General features: G+C 56.9%; 1 protein-coding gene across 1 annotated transcript in view; it reads right to left on the bottom strand.

Moving 5' to 3' along the window:
• gars1 (glycyl-tRNA synthetase 1) overlaps nt 1–18256 on the bottom strand; it is a 168343-nt gene that overhangs the window by 94485 nt on the left and 55602 nt on the right. Inside the window, exon 14 of the mRNA XM_072508051.1 lies at nt 12829–12938. Coding sequence (XP_072364152.1) covers nt 12829–12938 — 110 coding nt within the window. The remainder of the gene's footprint in view (nt 1–12828; nt 12939–18256) is intronic.

Raw genomic sequence — 18256 nt, 5'->3', positions numbered from 1 at the left:
TCTCTCTCTCGGTCTGCCCGTCTCTCTCCCTCTCGCTCTGCCCGTCTCTCTTTCTCTCGGTCTGCACGTCACTCTCTCTCTTGGTCTGCCCATCTCTCTCTCTCTCTCTCGCGGTCAGCCCATCTCTCTCGGTCTGCCCGTCTCTCTCTCTCTCGGTCTGCCCGTCTCTCTCTCTCTCGGTCTGCCCGTCTCTCTCTCTCTCGGTCTGCCCATCTCTCTCTCTCTCGGTCTGCACGTCTCTCTCTCTCGCGGTCCGCCCATCTCTCTCGGTCTGCCCGTCTCTCTCTCTCTCGGTCTGCCCGTCTCTCTCTCGCGGTCTGCCCATCTCTCTCGGACTGCCCGTCTCTCTTTCTCTCGGTCTGCCCGTCTCTCTCTCTCTCGGTCTGCCCGTCTCTCTCTCTCTCGGTCTGCCCGTCTCTCTCTCTCTCGGTCTGCCCGTCTCTCTCTCTCTCGGTCTGCCCGTCTCTCTCTCTCTCGGTCTGACCGTCTCTCTCTCTCTCGGTCTGACCGTCTCTCTCTCTCGCGGTCTGCCCGTCTCTCTCTCTCTCGGTCTGCCCGTCTCTCTCTCTCGCGGTCTGCCCGTCTCTCTCTCTCGCGGTCTGCCCATCTCTCTCTCTCGGTCTGCCCGTCTCTCTCTCTCGGTCTGCCCGTCTCTCTCTCTCGGTCTGCCCGTCTCTCTCTCTCGCGGTCTGCCCGTCTCTCTCTCTCGCGGTCTGCCCGTCTCTCTCTCTCGCGGTCTGCCCATCTCTCTCTCTCGGTCTGCCCATCTCTCTCGGTCTGCCCGTCTCTCTCTCTCTCGGTCTGCCCGTCTCTCTCTCTCTCGGCCTGCCCGTCTCTCTCTCTCTCTCGGCCAGCCCGGCTCCCTCTCTCTCGGCCTGCCCGTCTCCCTCTATCTCGGTCTGCCCGTAACTCTCTCAGTCTGCCCATCTCTCTCACTCTCTCTCTCTCTCGGTCTGCCCGTCTCTCTCTCTCTCGGTCTGCCCGTCTCTCTCGGTCTGCCCGTCTCTCTCGGTCTGCCCGTCTCTCTCTCTCTCGGTCTGCCCATCTCTCTCTCTCTCGGTCTACCCGTCTCTCTCTCTCTCGGTCTGCCCGTCTCTCTCTCTCTCGGTCTGCCCATCTCTCTCTCTCTCTCTCGCGGTCTGCCCATCTCTCTCGGTCTGCCCGTCTCTCTCTCTCTCGGTCTGCCCGTCTCTCTCTCTCTCGGTCTGCCCGTCTCTCTCTCTCTCGGTCTGCACGTCTCTCTCTCTCGCGGTCTGCCCATCTCTCTCTCTCTCTCTCTCGCGGTCTGCCCATCTCTCTCGGTCTGCCCGTCTCTCTCTCTATCGGTCTGCCCGTCTCTCTCTCTCTCCGTCTGCCCATCTCTCTCTCTCTCGGTCTGCACGTCTCTCTCTCTCTCGGTCTGCCCGTCTCTCTCTCTCTCGGTCTGCCCGTCTCTCTCTCTCTCGGTCTGCACGTCTCTCTCTCTCTCGGTCTGCCCGTCTCTCTCTCTCTCGGTCTGCCCGTCTCTCTCTCTCTCGGTCTGCCCATCTCTCTCTCTCTCGGTCTGCACGTCTCTCTTTCTCTCAGTCTGCCCGTCTCTCTTTCTCTCGGTCTGCACGTCTCGCTCTCTCTCTCAGTCTGCCCGTCTCTCTCTCTCGGTCTGCCCGTCTCTCTCTCTCTCTCGGTCTGCCCATCTCTCTCTCTCTCTCTCGCGGTCTGCCCATCTCTCTCGGTCTGCCCGTCTCTCTCTCTCCCGGTCTGCACGTCTCTCTCTCTCTCTCGGTCTGCCCGTCTCTCTCTCTCTCTCTCGGTCTGCCCGTCTCTCTCTCTCCCGGTCTGCACGTCTCTCTCTCTCTCGGTCTGCACGTCTCTCTCTCTCGCGGTCTGCCCATCTCACTCGGTCTGCCCGTCTCTCTCTCTCTCTCGGTCTGCCCGTCTCTCTCTCGGTCTGCCCGTCTCTCTCTCTCTCTCGGTCTGCCCGTCTCTCTTTCTCTCGGTCTGCCCGTCTCTCCCTCTCTCTCGCGGTCTGCCCATCTCTCTCGGTCTGCCCGTCTCTCTCTCTCTCTCGGTCTGCCCGTCTCTCTCTCTCTCTCGGTCTGCCCGTCTCTCTCTCTCTCTCGGTCTGCCCGTCTCTCTTTCTCTCGGTCTGCCCGTCTCTCTCGGTCTGCCCGTGTCTCTCTGTCTCTCGGTCTGCCCGTCTCTCTCTCTCTTGGTCTGCCCGACCCTCTCTCTCTCGGTCTGCCCGTCCCTCTCTCTCTCGGTCTGCCCGTCCCTCTCTCTCTCGGTCTACCCGTCCCTCTCTCTCTCGGTCTGCCTGTCTCTCTCTCTCTCTCGGTCTACCCGTCTCTCTCTCTCGCGGTCTGCCCGTCTCTCTCTCTCTCTCTCTCGCTCTGCCCGTCTCTCTCGGTCTGCCCGTGTCTCTCTGTCTCTCGGTCTGCCCGTCTCTCTCTCTCTCGGCTACCCGTCTCTCTCTCTCTCGGCTACCCGTCTCTCTCTCTCTCGGTCTGTCCGTTTCTCTCTCTCTCGATCTGCCCGTCACTATCTCTCTCGGTCTGCCCGTCTCTCTCTCTCTCTCTCGATCTGCCCGTCACTCTCTCTCTCGGTCTGCCCGTCTCTCTCTCTCTCTCTCTCTCGCTCTGCCCGTCTCTCTCGGTCTGCCCGTGTCTCTCTGTCTCTCGGTCTGCCCGCCTCTCTCTCTCTCGGCTACCCGTCTCTCTCTCTCTCGGTCCGCCCGTGTCTCTCTGTCTCTCGGTCTGCCCGTCTCTCTCTCTCTCGGTCTCCCCGTCTCTCTCTCTCTCGGTCTGCCCGTCTCTCTCTCTCTCGGTCTGCCCGTCTCTCTCTCTCTCGGTCTGCCCGTCTCTCTCTCTCTCGGTCTGCCCGTCTCTCTCTCTCGGTCTGCCCGTCTCTCTCTCTCTCTCGGTCTGCCCGTCTCTCTCTCTCTCTCGGTCTGCCCGTCTCTCTCTCTCTCTCTGTCTGCCCGTCTCTCTCTCTCTCTGTCGGCCCGTCTCTCTCCCTCTCGGTCTGCCCATCACTCTCTCTCTCGGTCTGCCCGTCACTCTCTCAGTCTGCCCATCTCTCTCTCTCTCTCTCGGTCTGCCCGTCACTCTCTCTCTCGGTCTGCCCGTCTCTCTCTCTCTCTCGGTCTGCCCGTCTCTCTCTCTCTCTCTGTCTGCCCGTCTCTCTCTCTCTCTGTCTGCCCGTCTCTCTCCCTCTCGGTCTGCCCATCACTCTCTCTCTCGGTCTGCCCGTCACTCTCTCAGTCTGCCCATCTCTCTCTCTCTCTCTCTCTCTCTCGGTCTGCCCATCACTCTCTCTCTCGGTCTGCCCGTCTCTCTCTCTCTCGGTCTGCCCGTCTCTCTCTCTCTCTCGGTCTGCCCGTCTCTCTCTCTCTCGGTCTGCCCGTCGCTCTCTCTCTCTCTCAGTCTGTACGTCTCTCTCCCTCTCGGTCTGCCCGTCTCTCTCTCTCTCGGTCTGCCCGTCGCTCTCTCTCTCTCGGTCTGCACGTCTCTCTCCCTCTCGTTCTGCCCGTGTCTCTCTCTCTCTCGGTCTGCCCGTCTCTCTCTCGTTCTGCCCGTGTCTCTCTCTCTCTCGGTCTGCCCGTCCCTCTCTCTCTCGGTCTGCCCGTCCCTCTCTCTCTCGGTCTGCCCGTCTCTCTCTCTCTCTCGGTCTGCCTGTCTCTCTCTCTCTCTCGGTCTACCCGTCTCTCTCTCTCTCCGTCTGCCCGTCTCTCTCTCTCTCTCCGTCTGCCCGTCTCTCTCTCTCACGGTCTGCCCGTCTCTCTTTCTCTCGGTCTGCCCGTCTCTCTTTCTCTCGGTCTGCCCGTCTCTCTCTCTCTCTCGCGGTCTGCCCATCTCTCTCGGTCTGCTCGTCTCTCTCTCGGTCTGCCCGTCTCTCTCTCTCTCTCGGTCTGCCCGTCTCTCTCTCTCTCTCTCTCTCTCGGTCTGCCCGTCTCTCTCTCGGTCTGCCCGTCTCTCTCTCGGTCTGCCCGTCTCTCTCTCTCTTGGTCTGCCCGACCCTCTCTCTCTCGGTCTGCCCGTCCCTCTCTCTCTCGGTCTGCCCGTCCCTCTCTCTCTCGGTCTACCCGTCCCTCTCTCTCTCGGTCTGCCTGTCTCTCTCTCTCTCTCGGTCTACCCGTCTCTCTCTCTCGCGGTCTGCCCGTCTCTCTCTCTCTCTCTCTCACTCTGCCCGTCTCTCTCGGTCTGCCCGTGTCTCTCTGTCTCTCGGTCTGCCCGTCTCTCTCTCTCTTGGTCTGCCCGACCCTCTCTCTCTCGGTCTGCCCGTCCCTCTCTCTCTCGGTCTGCCCGTCCCTCTCTCTCTCGGTCTACCCGTCCCTCTCTCTCTCGGTCTGCCTGTCTCTCTCTCTCTCTCGGTCTACCCGTCTCTCTCTCTCGCGGTCTGCCCGTCTCTCTCTCTCTCTCTCTCTCGCTCTGCCCGTCTCTCTCGGTCTGCCCGTGTCTCTCTGTCTCTCGGTCTGCCCGTCTCTCTCTCTCTCGGCTACCCGTCTCTCTCTCTCTCGGTCTGCCCGTTTCTCTCTCTCTCGATCTGCCCGTCACTCTCTCTCTCGGTCTGCCCGTCTCTCTCTCTCTCTCTCGATCTGCCCGTCACTCTCTCTCTCGGTCTGCCCGTCTCTCTCTCTCTCTCTCTCGCGCGCTCTGCCCGTCTCTCTCGGTCTGCCCGTGTCTCTGTCTCTCGGTCTGCCCGCCTCTCTCTCTCTCGGCTACCCGTCTCTCTCTCTCTCGGTCTGCCCGTGTCTCTCTGTCTCTCGGTCTGCCCGTCTCTCTCTCTCTCGGTCTGCCCGTCTCTCTCTCTCTCGGTCTGCCCGTCTCTCTCTCTCTCGGTCTGCCCGTCTCTCTCTCTCTCGGTCTGCCCGTCTCTCTCTCTCTCGGTCTGCCCGTCTCTCTCTCTCTTGGTCTGCCCATCTCTCTCTCTCTCTCTCGCGGTCTGCCCATCTCTCTCGGTCTGCCCGTCTCTCTCTCTCTCGGTCTGCCCGTCTCTCTCTCTCTCGGTCTGCCCATCTCTCTCTCTCTCGGTCTGCACGTCTCTCTCTCTCGCGGTCTGCCCATCTCTCTCGGTCTGCCCGTCTCTCTCTCTCTCGGTCTGCCCGTCTCTCTCTCTCTCGGTCTGCCCGTCTCTCTCTCTCTCGGTCTGCCCGTCTCTCTCTCTCTCGGTCTGCCCGTCTCTCTCTCTCTCTCTGTCTGCCCGTCTCTCTATCTCTCTGTCTGCCCGTCTCTCTCCCTCTCGGTCTGCCCATCACTCTCTCTCTCGGTCTGCCCGTCACTCTCTCAGTCTGCCCATCTCTCTCTCTCTCTCTCTCTCTCGGTCTGCCCGTCACTCTCTCTCTCGGTCTGCCCGTCTCTCTCTCTCTCTCGGTCTGCCCGTCTCTCTCTCTCTCTCGGTCTGCCCGTCTCTCTCTCTCTCTCGGTCTGCCCGTCTCTCTCTCTCTCTCGGTCTGCCCGTCTCTCTCTCTCTCTCTGTCTGCCCGTCTCTCTCTCTCTCTGTCTGCCCGTCTCTCTCCCTCTCGGTCTGCCCATCACTCTCTCTCTCGGTCTGCCCGTCACTCTCTCAGTCTGCCCATCTCTCTCTCTCTCTCTCTCTCTCGGTCTGCCCGTCACTCTCTCTCTCGGTCTGCCCGTCTCTCTCTCTCTCGGTCTGCCCGTCTCTCTCTCTCTCGGTCTGCCCGTCTCTCTCTCTCTCTCGGTCTGCCCGTCTCTCTCTCTCTCGGTCTGCCCGTCGCTCTCTCTCTCTCTCAGTCTGCACGTCTCTCTCCCTCTCGTTCTGCCCGTGTCTCTCTCTCTCGGTCTGCCCGTCTCTCTCTCTTTATCGGTCTGCCCGTCTCTCTCTCTCGGTCTGCCCGTCTCTCTCTCTCTCTCGGTCTGCCCGTCGCTCTCTCTCTCTCGGTCTGCACGTCTCTCTCCCTCTCGTTCTGCCCGTGTCTCTCTCTCTCTCGGTCTGCCCGTCTCTCTCTCGTTCTGCCCGTGTCTCTCTCTCTCTCGGTCTGCCCGTCCCTCTCTCTCTCGGTCTGCCCGTCCCTCTCTCTCTCGGTCTGCCCGTCTCTCTCTCTCTCGGCTACCCGTCTCTCTCTCTCTCGGTCTGCCCGTTTCTCTCTCTCTCGATCTGCCCGTCACTCTCTCTCTCGGTCTGCCCGTCTCTCTCTCTCTCTCTCGATCTGCCCGTCACTCTCTCTCTCGGTCTGCCCGTCTCTCTCTCTCTCTCTCTCGCTCTGCCCGTCTCTCTCGGTCTGCCCGTGTCTCTCTGTCTCTCGGTCTGCCCGCCTCTCTCTCTCTCGGCTACCCGTCTCTCTCTCTCTCGGTCTGCCCGTGTCTCTCTGTCTCTCGGTCTGCCCGTCTCTCTCTCTCTCGGTCTCCCCGTCTCTCTCTCTCTCGGTCTGCCCGTCTCTCTCTCTCTCGGTCTGCCCGTCTCTCTCTCTCTCGGTCTGCCCGTCTCTCTCTCTCTCGGTCTGCCCGTCTCTCTCTCTCTGTCTGCCCGTCTCTCTCTCTCTCTCGGTCTGCCCGTCTCTCTCTCTCTCTCGGTCTGCCCGTCTCTCTCTCTCTCTCTGTCTGCCCGTCTCTCTCTCTCTCTGTCGGCCCGTCTCTCTCCCTCTCGGTCTGCCCATCACTCTCTCTCTCGGTCTGCCCGTCACTCTCTCAGTCTGCCCATCTCTCTCTCTCTCTCTCGGTCTGCCCGTCACTCTCTCTCTCGGTCTGCCCGTCTCTCTCTCTCTCGGTCTGCCCGTCTCTCTCTCTCTCTCGGTCTGCCCGTCTCTCTCTCTCTCTCGGTCTGCCCGTCTCTCTCTCTCTCGGTCTGCCCGTCGCTCTCTCTCTCTCTCAGTCTGCACGTCTCTCTCCCTCTCGGTCTGCCCGTCTCTCTCTCTCTCGGTCTGCCCGTCGCTCTCTCTCTCTCGGTCTGCACGTCTCTCTCCCTCTCGTTCTGCCCGTGTCTCTCTCTCTCTCGGTCTGCCCGTCTCTCTCTCGTTCTGCCCGTGTCTCTCTCTCTCTCGGTCTGCCCGTCCCTCTCTCTCTCGGTCTGCCCGTCCCTCTCTCTCTCGGTCTGCCCGTCTCTCTCTCGGTCTGCCTGTCTCTCTCTCTCTCTCGGTCTACCCGTCTCTCTCTCTCTCGGTCTGCCCGTCTCTCTCTCTCTCTCCGTCTGCCCGTCTCTCTCTCTCTCGGTCTGCCCGTCTCTCTTTCTCTCGGTCTGCCCGTCTCTCTTTCTCTCGGTCTGCCCGTCTCTCTCTCTCTCTCGCGGTCTGCCCATCTCTCTCGGTCTGCTCGTCTCTCTCTCGGTCTGCCCGTCTCTCTCTCTCTCTCGGTCTGCCCGTCTCTCTCTCTCTCTCTCTCTCGGTCTGCCAGTCTCTCTCTCGGTCTGCCCGTCTCTCTCTCGGTCTGCCCGTCTCTCTCTCTCTTGGTCTGCCCGACCCTCTCTCTCTCGGTCTGCCCGTCCCTCTCTCTCTCGGTCTGCCCGTCCCTCTCTCTCTCGGTCTACCCGTCCCTCTCTCTCTCGGTCTGCCTGTCTCTCTCTCTCTCTCGGTCTACCCGTCTCTCTCTCTCGCGGTCTGCCCGTCTCTCTCTCTCTCTCTCTCACTCTGCCCGTCTCTCTCGGTCTGCCCGTGTCTCTCTGTCTCTCGGTCTGCCCGTCTCTCTCTCTCTTGGTCTGCCCGACCCTCTCTCTCTCGGTCTGCCCGTCCCTCTCTCTCTCGGTCTACCCGTCCCTCTCTCTCTCGGTCTGCCTGTCTCTCTCTCTCTCTCGGTCTACCCATCTCTCTCTCTCGCGGTCTGCCCGTCTCTCTCTCTCTCTCTCTCGCTCTGCCCGTCTCTCTCGGTCTGCCCGTGTCTCTCTGTCTCTCGGTCTGCCCGTCTCTATCTCTCTCGGCTACCCGTCTCTCTCTCTCTCGGTCTGCCCGTCTCCCTCTCTCGATCTGCCCGTCACTCTCTCTCTCGGTCTGCCCGTCTCTCTCTCTCTCCCTCTCGCTCTGCCCGTCTCTCTCGGTCTGCCCGTGTCTCTCTGTCTCTCGGTCTGCCCGCCTCTCTCTCTCTCGGCTACCCGTCTCTCTCTCTCTCGGTCTGCCCGTGTCTCTCTGTCTCTCGGTCTGCCCGTCTCTCTCTCTCTCGGTCTACCCGTCTCTCTCTCTCTCGGTCTGCCCGTCTCTCTCTCTCTCGGTCTGCCCGTCTCTCTCTCTCTCGGTCTGCCCGTCTCTCTCTCTCTCGGTCTGCCCGTCTCTCTCTCTCTTGGTCTGCCCATCTCTCTCTCTCTCTCTCGCGGTCTGCCCATCTCTCTCGGTCTGCCCGTCTCTCTCTCTCTCGGTCTGCCCGTCTCTCTCTCTCTCGGTCTGCCCGTCTCTCTCTCTCTCGGTCTGCCCATCTCTCTCTCTCTCGGTCTGCACGTCTCTCTCTCTCGCGGTCTGCCCATCTCTCTCGGTCTGCCCGTCTCTCTCTCTCTCGGTCTGCCCGTCTCTCTCTCTCTCGGTCTGCCCGTCTCTCTCTCTCTCGGTCTGCCCGTCTCTCTCTCTCTCTCTGTCTGCCCGTCTCTCTCTCTCTCTGTCTGCCCGTCTCTCTCCCTCTCGGTCTGCCCATCACTCTCTCTCTCGGTCTGCCCGTCACTCTCTCAGTCTGCCCATCTCTCTCTCTCTCTCTCTCTCTCTCGGTCTGCCCGTCACTCTCTCTCTCGGTCTGCCCGTCTCTCTCTCTCTCTCTCTCGGTCTGCCCGTCTCTCTCTCTCTCTCGGTCTGCCCGTCTCTCTCTCTCTCTCGGTCTGCCCGTCTCTCTCTCTCTCTGTCTGCCCGTCTCTCTCCCTCTCGGTCTGCCCATCACTCTCTCTCTCGGTCTGCCCGTCACTCTCTCAGTCTGCCCATCTCTCTCTCTCTCTCTCTCTCTCGGTCTGCCCGTCACTCTCTCTCTCGGTCTGCCCGTCTCTCTCTCTCTCGGTCTGCCCGTCTCTCTCTCTCTCGGTCTGCCCGTCTCTCTCTCTCTCGGTCTGCCCGTCTCTCTCTCTCTCTCGGTCTGCCCGTCTCTCTCTCTCTCGGTCTGCCCGTCGCTCTCTCTCTCTCTCAGTCTGCACGTCTCTCTCCCTCTCGTTCTGCCCGTGTCTCTCTCTCTCGGTCTGCCCGTCTCTCTCTCTTTCTCGGTCTGCCCGTCTCTCTCTTTCGGTCTGCCCGTCTCTCTCTCTCTCTCGGTCTGCCCGTCGCTCTCTCTCTCTCGGTCTGCACGTCTCTCTCCCTCTCGTTCTGCCCGTGTCTCTCTCTCTCTCGGTCTGCCCGTCTCTCTCTCGTTCTGCCCGTGTCTCTCTCTCTCTCGGTCTGCCCGTCCCTCTCTCTCTCGGTCTGCCCGTCCCTCTCTCTCTCGGTCTGCCCGTCTCTCTCTCTCTCTCGGTCTGCCTGTCTCTCTCTCTCTCTCGGTCTACCCGTCTCTCTCTCTCGCGGTCTGCCCGTCTCTCTCTCTCTCTCTCTCGCTCTGCCCGTCTCTCTCGGTCTGCCCGTGTCTCTCTGTCTCTCGGTCTGCCCGTCTCTCTCTCTCTCGGCTACCCGTCTCTCTCTCTCTCGGTCTGCCCGTTTCTCTCTCTCTCGGTCTGCCCGTCACTCTCTCTCTCGGTCTACCCATCTCTCTCTCTCTCGGTCTGCCCGTCTCTCTCTCTCTCGGTCTGCCCGTCTCTCTCTCTCTCGGTCTGCCCGTCTCTCTCTCTCTCGGTCTGCCCGTCTCTCTCTCTCTCGGTCTGCCCGTCTCTCTCTCTCTCTCGGTCTGCCCGTCTCTCTCTCTCTCTCGGTCTGCCCGTCTCTCTCTCTCTCTCTCGGTCTGCCCGTCTCTCTCTCTCTCTCGGTCTGCCCGTCTCTCTCTCTCTCTCGGTCTGCCCGTCTCTCTCTCTCTCTCTGTCTGCCCGTCTCTCTCTCTCTCTCTGTCTGCCCGTCTCTCTCTCTCTCTCTGTCTGCCCGTCTCTCTCTCTCTCGGTCTGCCCGTCTCTCTCCCTCTCGGTCTGCCCATCACTCTCTCTCTCGGTCTGCCCGTCACTCTCTCAGTCTGCCCATCTCTCTCTCTCTCTCTCTCTCTCTCGGTCTGCCCGTCACTCTCTCTCTCGGTCTGCCCGTCTCTCTCTCTCTCTCGGTCTGCCCGTCTCTCTCTCTCTCTCGGTCTGCCCGTCTCTCTCTCTCTCGGTCTGCCCGTCGCTCTCTCTCTCTCTCAGTCTGCACGTCTCTCCCTCTCGTTCTGCCCGTGTCTGTCTCTCTCGTTCTGCCCGTCTCTCTCTCTTTCTCGGTCTGCCCGTCTCTCTCTCTCGGTCTGCCCGACTCTTTCTCGCGGTCTGCCCGTGTCTCTCTCATTCGGTCTGCCCGTCTCTCTCTCTCTCGGTCTGCCCGTCGCTCTCTCTCTCTCGGTCTGCACGTCTCTCTCCCTCTCGTTCTGCCCGTGTCTCTCTCTCTCTCGGTCTGCCCGTCTCTCTCTCTCGGTCTGCCCGTCTCTCTCGCGGTCTGCCCGTGTCTCTCTCATTCGGTCTGCCCGTCTCTCTCTCTCTCGGTCTGCCCGTCGCTCTCTCTCTCTCGGTCTGCCCGTCTCTCTCTCTCGATCTGCCCGTCTCTCTCTCTCTCGGTCTGCCCGTGTCTCTCTCTCTCGGTCTGCCCGTGTCTCGCTCTCTCTCGGTCTGCCCCCCTCTCTCTCTCTCGGTCTGCACGTCTCTGTCTCTCTCCGTCTGCCCGTCTCTCTCTCTCGGTCTGCCCGTCTCTCTCTCTCTCGGTCTGCCCGTCTCTCTCTCTCTCTCGGTCTGCCCGTCTCTCTCTCTCTCGGTCTGCCCGTCTCTCTCTCTCTCGGTCTGCCCGTCACTCTCTCTCTCGCTCTGCCCGTCTCTCTTTCTCTCGGTCTGCACGTCACTCTCTCTCTTGGTCTGCCCATCTCTCTCTCTCTCTCTCGCGGTCTGCCCATCTCTCTCGGTCTGCCCGTCTCTCTCTCTCTCGGTCTGCCCGTCTCTCTCTCTCTCGGTCTGCCCATCTCTCTCTCTCTCGGTCTGCACGTCTCTCTCTCTCGCGGTCTGCCCATCTCTCTCGGTCTGCCCGTCTCTCTCTCTCTCGGTCTGCCCGTCTCTCTCTCTCTCGGTCTGCCCGTCTCTCTTTCTCTCGGTCTGCCCGTCTCTCTTTCTCTCGGTCTGCCCGTCTCTCTCTCTCGGTCTGCCCGTCTCTCTCTCTCGGTCTGCACGTCTCTCTCTCTCTCAGTCTGCCCGTCTCTCTCTCTCGGTCTGCACGTCTCTCTCTCTCTCAGTCTGCCCGTCTCTCTCTCGCGGTCTGCCCATCTCTCTCGGTCTGCCCGTCTCTCTCTCTCTCGGTCTGCCCGTCTCTCTCTCGCGGTCTGCCCATCTCTCTCGGTCTGCCCGTCTCTCTCTCTCTCGGTCTGGCCGTCTCTCTCTCTCTCGGTCTGCCCGTCTCTCTTTCTCTCGGTCTGCCCGTCTCTCTTTCTCTCGGTCTGCCCGTCTCTCTCTCTCGGTCTGCCCGTCACTCTCTCTCGGTCTGCCCGTCTCTCTCTCTCTCGGTCTGCCTGTCTCTCTCTCTCGCGGTCTGCCCGTCTCTCTCTCTCGCGGTCTGCCCATCTCTCTCTCTCTCGGTCTGCCCATCTCTCTCGGTCTGCCCGTCTCTCTCTCTCTCGGTCTGCCCGTCTCTCTCTCTCTCGGTCTGCCCGTCTCTCTCTCTCTCTCGGCCTGCCCGTCTCTCTCTCTCTCTCGGCCTGCCCGTCTCCCTCTCTCTCGGCCTGCCCGTCTCCCTCTCTCTCGGTCTGCCCGTAACTCTCTCAGTCTGCCCATCTCTCTCACTCTCTCTCTCTCTCGGTCTGCCCGTCACTCTCTCTCTCGGTCTGCCCATCTCTCTCTCTCTCTCTCTCACTCGGTCTGCCCGTCTCTCTCTCAGTCTTCCCATCTCTCTCTCTCTCTCGCTCTCTCTCTCTCTCTCTCTCTCTCGCTCTCTCTCTCTCTCTCGGTCTGCCCGTCTCTCTCTCTCTCGGTCTCCCGTCTCTCTCCCTCTCGGTCTGCACGTCTCTCTCTCTCTCGTTCTGCCCGTGTCTCTCTCTCTCTCGGTCTGCCCGTCTCTCTCTCTCTCGGTCTGCCCGTCTCTCTCTCTCTCTCGGTCTGCCCGTCTCTCTCTCTCTCTCGGTCTGCCCGTCTCTCTCTCGGTCTGCCCGTCTCTCTCTCGGTCTGCCCGTCTCTCTCTCTCTCGGTCTGCCCGTCTCTCTCTCTCGGTCTGCCCGTCTCTCTCTCTCGGTCTGCCCGTCTCTCTCTCTCGGTCTGCCCGTCTCTCTCTCTCGTTCTGCCCGTCTCTCTCTCTCGGTCTGTCCGTCTCTCTCTCTCGTTCTGCCCGTCTCTCTCTCTCGTTCTGCCCGTCTCTCTCTCTCGGTCTGCCCGACTCTTTCTCGCGGTCTGCCCGTGTCTCTCTCTTTCGGTCTGCCCGTGCCTCTCTCTCTCTCGGTCTGCCCATCTCTCTCTCTCTCGGTCTGCCCGTCGCTCTCTCTCTCGGTCTGCCCGTCTCTCTCTCTCTCTCGATCTGCCCGTCTCTCTCTCTCGATCTGCCCGTCTCGCTCTCTCTCTCTCGATCTGCCAGTCTCTCTCACTCTCTCGGTCTGCCCGTCTCTCTCTCTCGGTCGGCCCGTCTCTCTCTCTCGGTCTGCCCGTCTCTCTCTCTCCCGGTGTGCCCGTCGCTCTCTCTCTTGGTCTGCCCGCCTTTTTCTCGCAGTCTGCCCGCCTCTCTCGTGCTCTCTCTCTCTCTCGGTCTGCCCGTCTCTCTCTCGCTCTCTCTCCTGGTCTGCCCGTCTCTCTCTCTCGGTCTGCCTGCCTCTTTCGTGGTCGCTTGGTCTCTGATATTAAAGATTGTGCAGAGAGAATGTCTGGACTTACTGTTCTCTGCTCGTCCCCATCTCGGATGTGAAAGGTGTGCTCAAAAACCGAGTACATGATCCTGCCGATTCCGAAGGACGGCTCAATCACACTGGGAGTAATTTCCTCAACTGAAGCACCAGGAACAAAAAGTAAGATTCATTAGTGCGAGAAAGTAGGAAAAAGTGAATTTGAGGAGAGTGGGTAAAACTTGCTTCCCTCCCACAGAACCTCTGAAAATATTCCCTACTGCCCCAGTGTCACCAGGGCCATTTTAGATTCAGCTTCAGACAAAGTCCCACTCCTGATGCTATATCTGAACACGGTCCACCCATCTCATTCATATTTGTGGAGTCTCGCTCCGCACAAATTGTCATTTGCCTGTGGAGCTTCTACATATACTTTTAAAAAAAAAAAGAATTTTAGAGTACCCAATTTATTTTTTTTCCAATTAAGGGGCAATTTAGCGCGGCCAATCCACCTAACCTGCACATCTTTGGGTTGTGGGGGCGAATGTGCAAGCTCCGCACTGCACAGTGACCCAGGGCCGGGATCGAGCTTGGGACCTGTGCTAACCACTGCGCCGCCCTGAGCTTCTTACGTTTACAATCCAACTGGTTGTGCACAAAGTTCCGGATAGAAGCACGAGTCTCTCAGTCTGGCGACTGTGTTAACCGTATGTGTGAGGCTTTTACAAATATATGGAAACCAAGCCACAGCACAAAGATTAATTATTTTACATTGTGTCATTTATCAAAAACAAAGCCATCAGTGATCATAATGTTGGGGAGCGGCAGCCTGACATCTCCCCATCTTTAGATAACTCTGAACTGGGGGTGTACGTGTATAAAGGACAAGTTGATAAGAGGCAGCTACTGACCATAAATTTATATCAATCGCAAGAAAATCCAGCGCAGGAATTCTCACTTTAAGTTTCTATGTCCCAGAATATATTTTAAATGACTATCTTATTACCTAGATTAATATTGTGGTATATCTGGAGCCTGTCACCTGAAGATTGACATCTACTGGAAGGTTATTCAGTGTGTCAGACTTGGGGTATAACTGACCGGTTTGGAAGCAGAGATGGTTTCAAATATTTACCAGCAAAGGATTACAGAGCTACTAAGGAACAAAGAAGAAAGAAGAAAGAAAAGTACAGCACAGGACAGGCCCTTCGGCCCTCCAAGCCTGCGCCGACCATGCTGCCCATCTAAACTAAAATCTTCCGCACTTCCTGGGTCCGTATCCCTCTATTCCCATCCTATTCATGCATTTGTCAAGATGCCCCTTAAACGTCACTATCGTCCCTGCTTCCACCACCTCCTCCGGCAGCGAGTTCCAGGCACCCACTACCCTCTGTGTAAAAAACTTGCCTCGTACATCTACTCTAAACTTTGCCCCTCGCTCCTTAAACCTATGCCCCCTAGTAACTGACCCCTCTGCCCTGGGAAAAAGTCTCTGACGATCCACTCTGTCTATGCCCCTCATAATTTTGTAGACCTCTATCAGGTCGCCCCTCAACCTCCTTCGTTCCAGTGAGAACAAACCGAGTTTATTCAACCGCTCCTCATAGCTAATACCCTCCAAACCAGGCAACATCCAGGTAAATCTCTTCTGCACCCTCTCTAAAGTCTCCACATCCTTCTGGTAGTGTGGTGACCAGAATTGAACACTATACTCCAAGTGTGGCCTAACTAAGGTTCTATACAGCTGCAAAATGACTTGCCAATTCTTAAACTCAATGCCCCGGCCAATGAAGGCCAGCATGCCGTATGCCTTCTTGACTACCTTCTCCACCTGTGTTGCCCCTTTCAGTGACCTGTGGACCTGTACTCCTAGGTCTCTCTGACTTTCAATACTCTTGAGGGTTCTACCATTCACTGTATATTCCCTACCTGCATTAAACCTTCCAAAATGCATTACCTCACATTTGTCCGGATTAAACTCCATCTGCCATCTCTCCGCCCAAGTCTCCAAACAATCTAAATCCTGCTGTATCCTCTGACAGTCCTCATCGCTATCCGCAATTCCACCCACCTTTGTGTCATCTGCAAACTTACTAATCAGACCAGTTACATTTTCCTCCAAATCATTTATATATACTACGAACAGCAACGGTCCCAGCACTGATCCCTGTGGTACAGCACTAGTCACAGCCCTCCAATTAGAAAAGCACCCTTCCATTGCTACTCTCTGCCTTCTATGACCTAGCCAGTTCTGTATCCATCTTAGCAGCTCACCTCTGATCCCGTGTGACTTCACCTTTTGTACCAGTCTGCCATGAGGGACCTTGTCAAAGGCCTTACTGAAGTCCATATAGACAACATCTACTGCCCTACCTGCATCAATCATCTTAGTGACCTCCTCGAAAAACTCTATCAAGTTAGTGAGACACGACCTCCCCTTCACAAAACCATGCTGCCTCTCACTAATACGTCCATTTGCTTCCAAATGGGAGTAGATCCTGTCTCGAAGAATTCTCTCCAGTAATTTCCCTACCACTGACATAAGGCTCACCAGCCTGTAGTTCCCTGGATTATCCTTGCTACCCTTCTTAAACAGAGGAACAACATTGGCTATTCTCCAGTCCTCCGGGACATCACCTGAAGACAGTGAGGATCCAAAGATTTCTGTCAAGGCCTCAGCAATTTCCTTTCTAGCCTCCTTCAATATTCTGGGGTAGATCCCATCAGGCCCTGGGGACTTATCTACCATAATATTTTTCAAGATGCCCAACACCTCATCTTTATGGAACTCAATGTGACCCAGGCCACCTACACACCCTTCTCCAGACTCAACATCCACTAATTCCTTCTCTTTGGTGAATACTGATGCAAAGTATTCATTTAGTACCTCACCCATTTCCTCTGGCTCCACACATAGATTCCCTCCCCTGTCCTTCTGTAGGCCAACCCTTCCCCTGGCTACCCTCTTGCTTTTAATGTACGTTTAAAAAGCCTTGGGATTTTCCTTAACCCTATTTGCCAATGACTTTTCGTGACCCCTTCTAGCCCTCCTGACTCCTTGCTTAAGCTCCTTCCTACTTTCCTTATATTCCACATAGGCTTCGTCTGTTCCCAGCCTTCTAGCCCTGACAAATGCCTCCTTTTTCTTTTTGACGAGGCCTACAATATCTTTCGTTATCCAAGGTTCCCGAAAATTGCCGCATTTATCCTTCTTCCTCACAGGAACATGCCGGTCCTGTATTCCTTTCAACTGACACCTGAAAGCCTCCCACATGTCAGACGTTGATTTGCCCTCAAACATCCGCCCCCAATCTATGTTCTTCAGTTCCCGCCTAATATTGTTATAATTAGCCTTCCCCCAATTTAGCACATTCACCCTAGGACCACTCTTATCCTTGTCCACCAGCACTTTAAAACTTACTGAATTAGAACATGGAACATAGAACGATACAGCGCAGTACAGGCCCTTTGGCCCACGATGTTGCACCAAAACAAAAGCCATCTAACCTACACTATGCCCTTATCATCCATATGTTTATCCAATAAACTTTTAAATGCCCTCAATGTTGGCGAATTCACCACTGTTGCAGGTAGGGCATTCCACGGCCTCACTACTCTTTGCGTAAAGAACCTACCTCTGACCTCTGTCCTATATCTATTACCCCTCAGTTTAAAGCTATGTCCCCTCGTGCCAGCCATTTCCATCCGCGGGAGAAGGCTCTCACTGTCCACCCTATCCAACCCCCTGATCATTTTGTATGCCTCTATTAAGTCTCCTCTTAACCTTCTTCTCTCCAACGAAAACAACCTCAAGTCCATCAGCCTTTCCTCATAAGATTTTCCCTCCATACCAGGCAACATCCTGGTAAATCTCCTCTGCACCCGCTCCAAAGCCTCCACGTCCTTCCTATAATGCGGTGACCAGAACTGTACGCAATACTCCAAATGCGGCCGAACCAGAGTTTTGTACAGCTGCAACATGACCTCATGACTCCGGAACTCAATCCCTCTACCAATAAAGGCCAACACTCCATAGGCCTTCTTCACAACCCTATCAACCTGGGTGGCAACTTTCAGGGATCTATGTACATGGACACCTAGATCCCTCTGTTCATCCACACTTCCAAGAACTTTACCATTAGCCAAATATTCCGCATTCCTGTTATTCCTTCCAAAGTGAATCACCTCACACTTCTCTACATTAAACTCCATTTGCCACCTCTCAGCCCAGCTCTGCAGCTTATCTATGTCCCTCTGTAACCTGCTACATCCTTCCACACTGTCGACCACCACCCTCTGTCTCCATTCAGCTAGCCAATTTCTGATCCACATCTCTAAATCCCCCTCAATCCCCAGCCTCCGTATTTTCTGCAATAGCCTACCGTGGGGAACATTATCAAACGCTTTACTGAAATCCATATACACCACATCAACTGCTCTACCCTCATCTACCTGTTCAGTCACCTTCTCAAATAACTCGATATGGTTTGTGAGGCATGACCTACCCTTCACAAAGCCATGCTGACTATCCCTGATCATATTATTCCTATCTAGATGATTATAAATCTTGTCTCTTATAATCCCCTCCAAGACTTTACCCACTACAGACGTGAGGCTCACCGGTCTATAGTTGCCGGGGTTGTCTCTGCTCCCCTTTTCGAACAAAGGGACCACATTTGCTATCCTCCAGTCCTCTGGCACTATTCCTGTAGCCAATGATGGCATAAAAATCAAAGCCAATGGTCCAGCAATCTCTTCCCTGGCCTCCCAGAGAATCCTAGGATAAATCCCATCAGGCCCTGGGGACTTATCTATTTTCAGCCTGTCCAGAATTGCCAACACCTCTTCCCTACGTACCTCAATGCCATCTATTCTAATAGCCTGGGTCTCAGCATTCTCCTCCACAACATTATCTTTTTCCTGAGTGAATACTGACGAAAATTATTCATTTAGTATCTCGCCTATCTCTTCAGACGCCACACACAACTTCCCATCCCTGTCCTTGACTGGTCCTACTCTTTCCCTAGTCATTCGCTTATTCCTGACATACCGATAGAAAGCTTTTGGGTTTTCCTCGATCCTACCTGCCAAATACTTCTCATGTCCCCTCCTTGCTCGTCTTAGCTCTCTCTTTAGATCCTTCCTTGCTACCTTGTAACTATCCATCGCCCCAACTGAAACTTCACACCTCATCTTCACATAGGCCTCCTTCTTCCTCTTAACAAGAGATTCCACTTCTTTGGTAAACCACGGTTCCCTCGCTCTACGCCTTCCTCCCTGCCTGACCGGTACATACTTATCAAGAACACGCAGTAGCTGATCCTTGAACAAGCTCCACTTATCCAGTGTGCCCAACACTTGCAGCCTACTTCTCCACCCTATCCCCCCAAGTCACGTCTAATGGCATCATAATTGCCCTTCCCCCAGCTATAACTCTTGCCCTGCGGTGTATACTTATCCCTTTCCATCATGAATTGTGG

This window comes from Scyliorhinus torazame, chromosome 6, assembly GCF_047496885.1.
Source record: "Scyliorhinus torazame isolate Kashiwa2021f chromosome 6, sScyTor2.1, whole genome shotgun sequence".
Classification (NCBI taxonomy): domain Eukaryota; kingdom Metazoa; phylum Chordata; class Chondrichthyes; order Carcharhiniformes; family Scyliorhinidae; genus Scyliorhinus; species Scyliorhinus torazame.
Note: the sequence above shows the minus strand (reverse complement) of the source record. Positions and strands in the feature narration are given on the sequence as shown.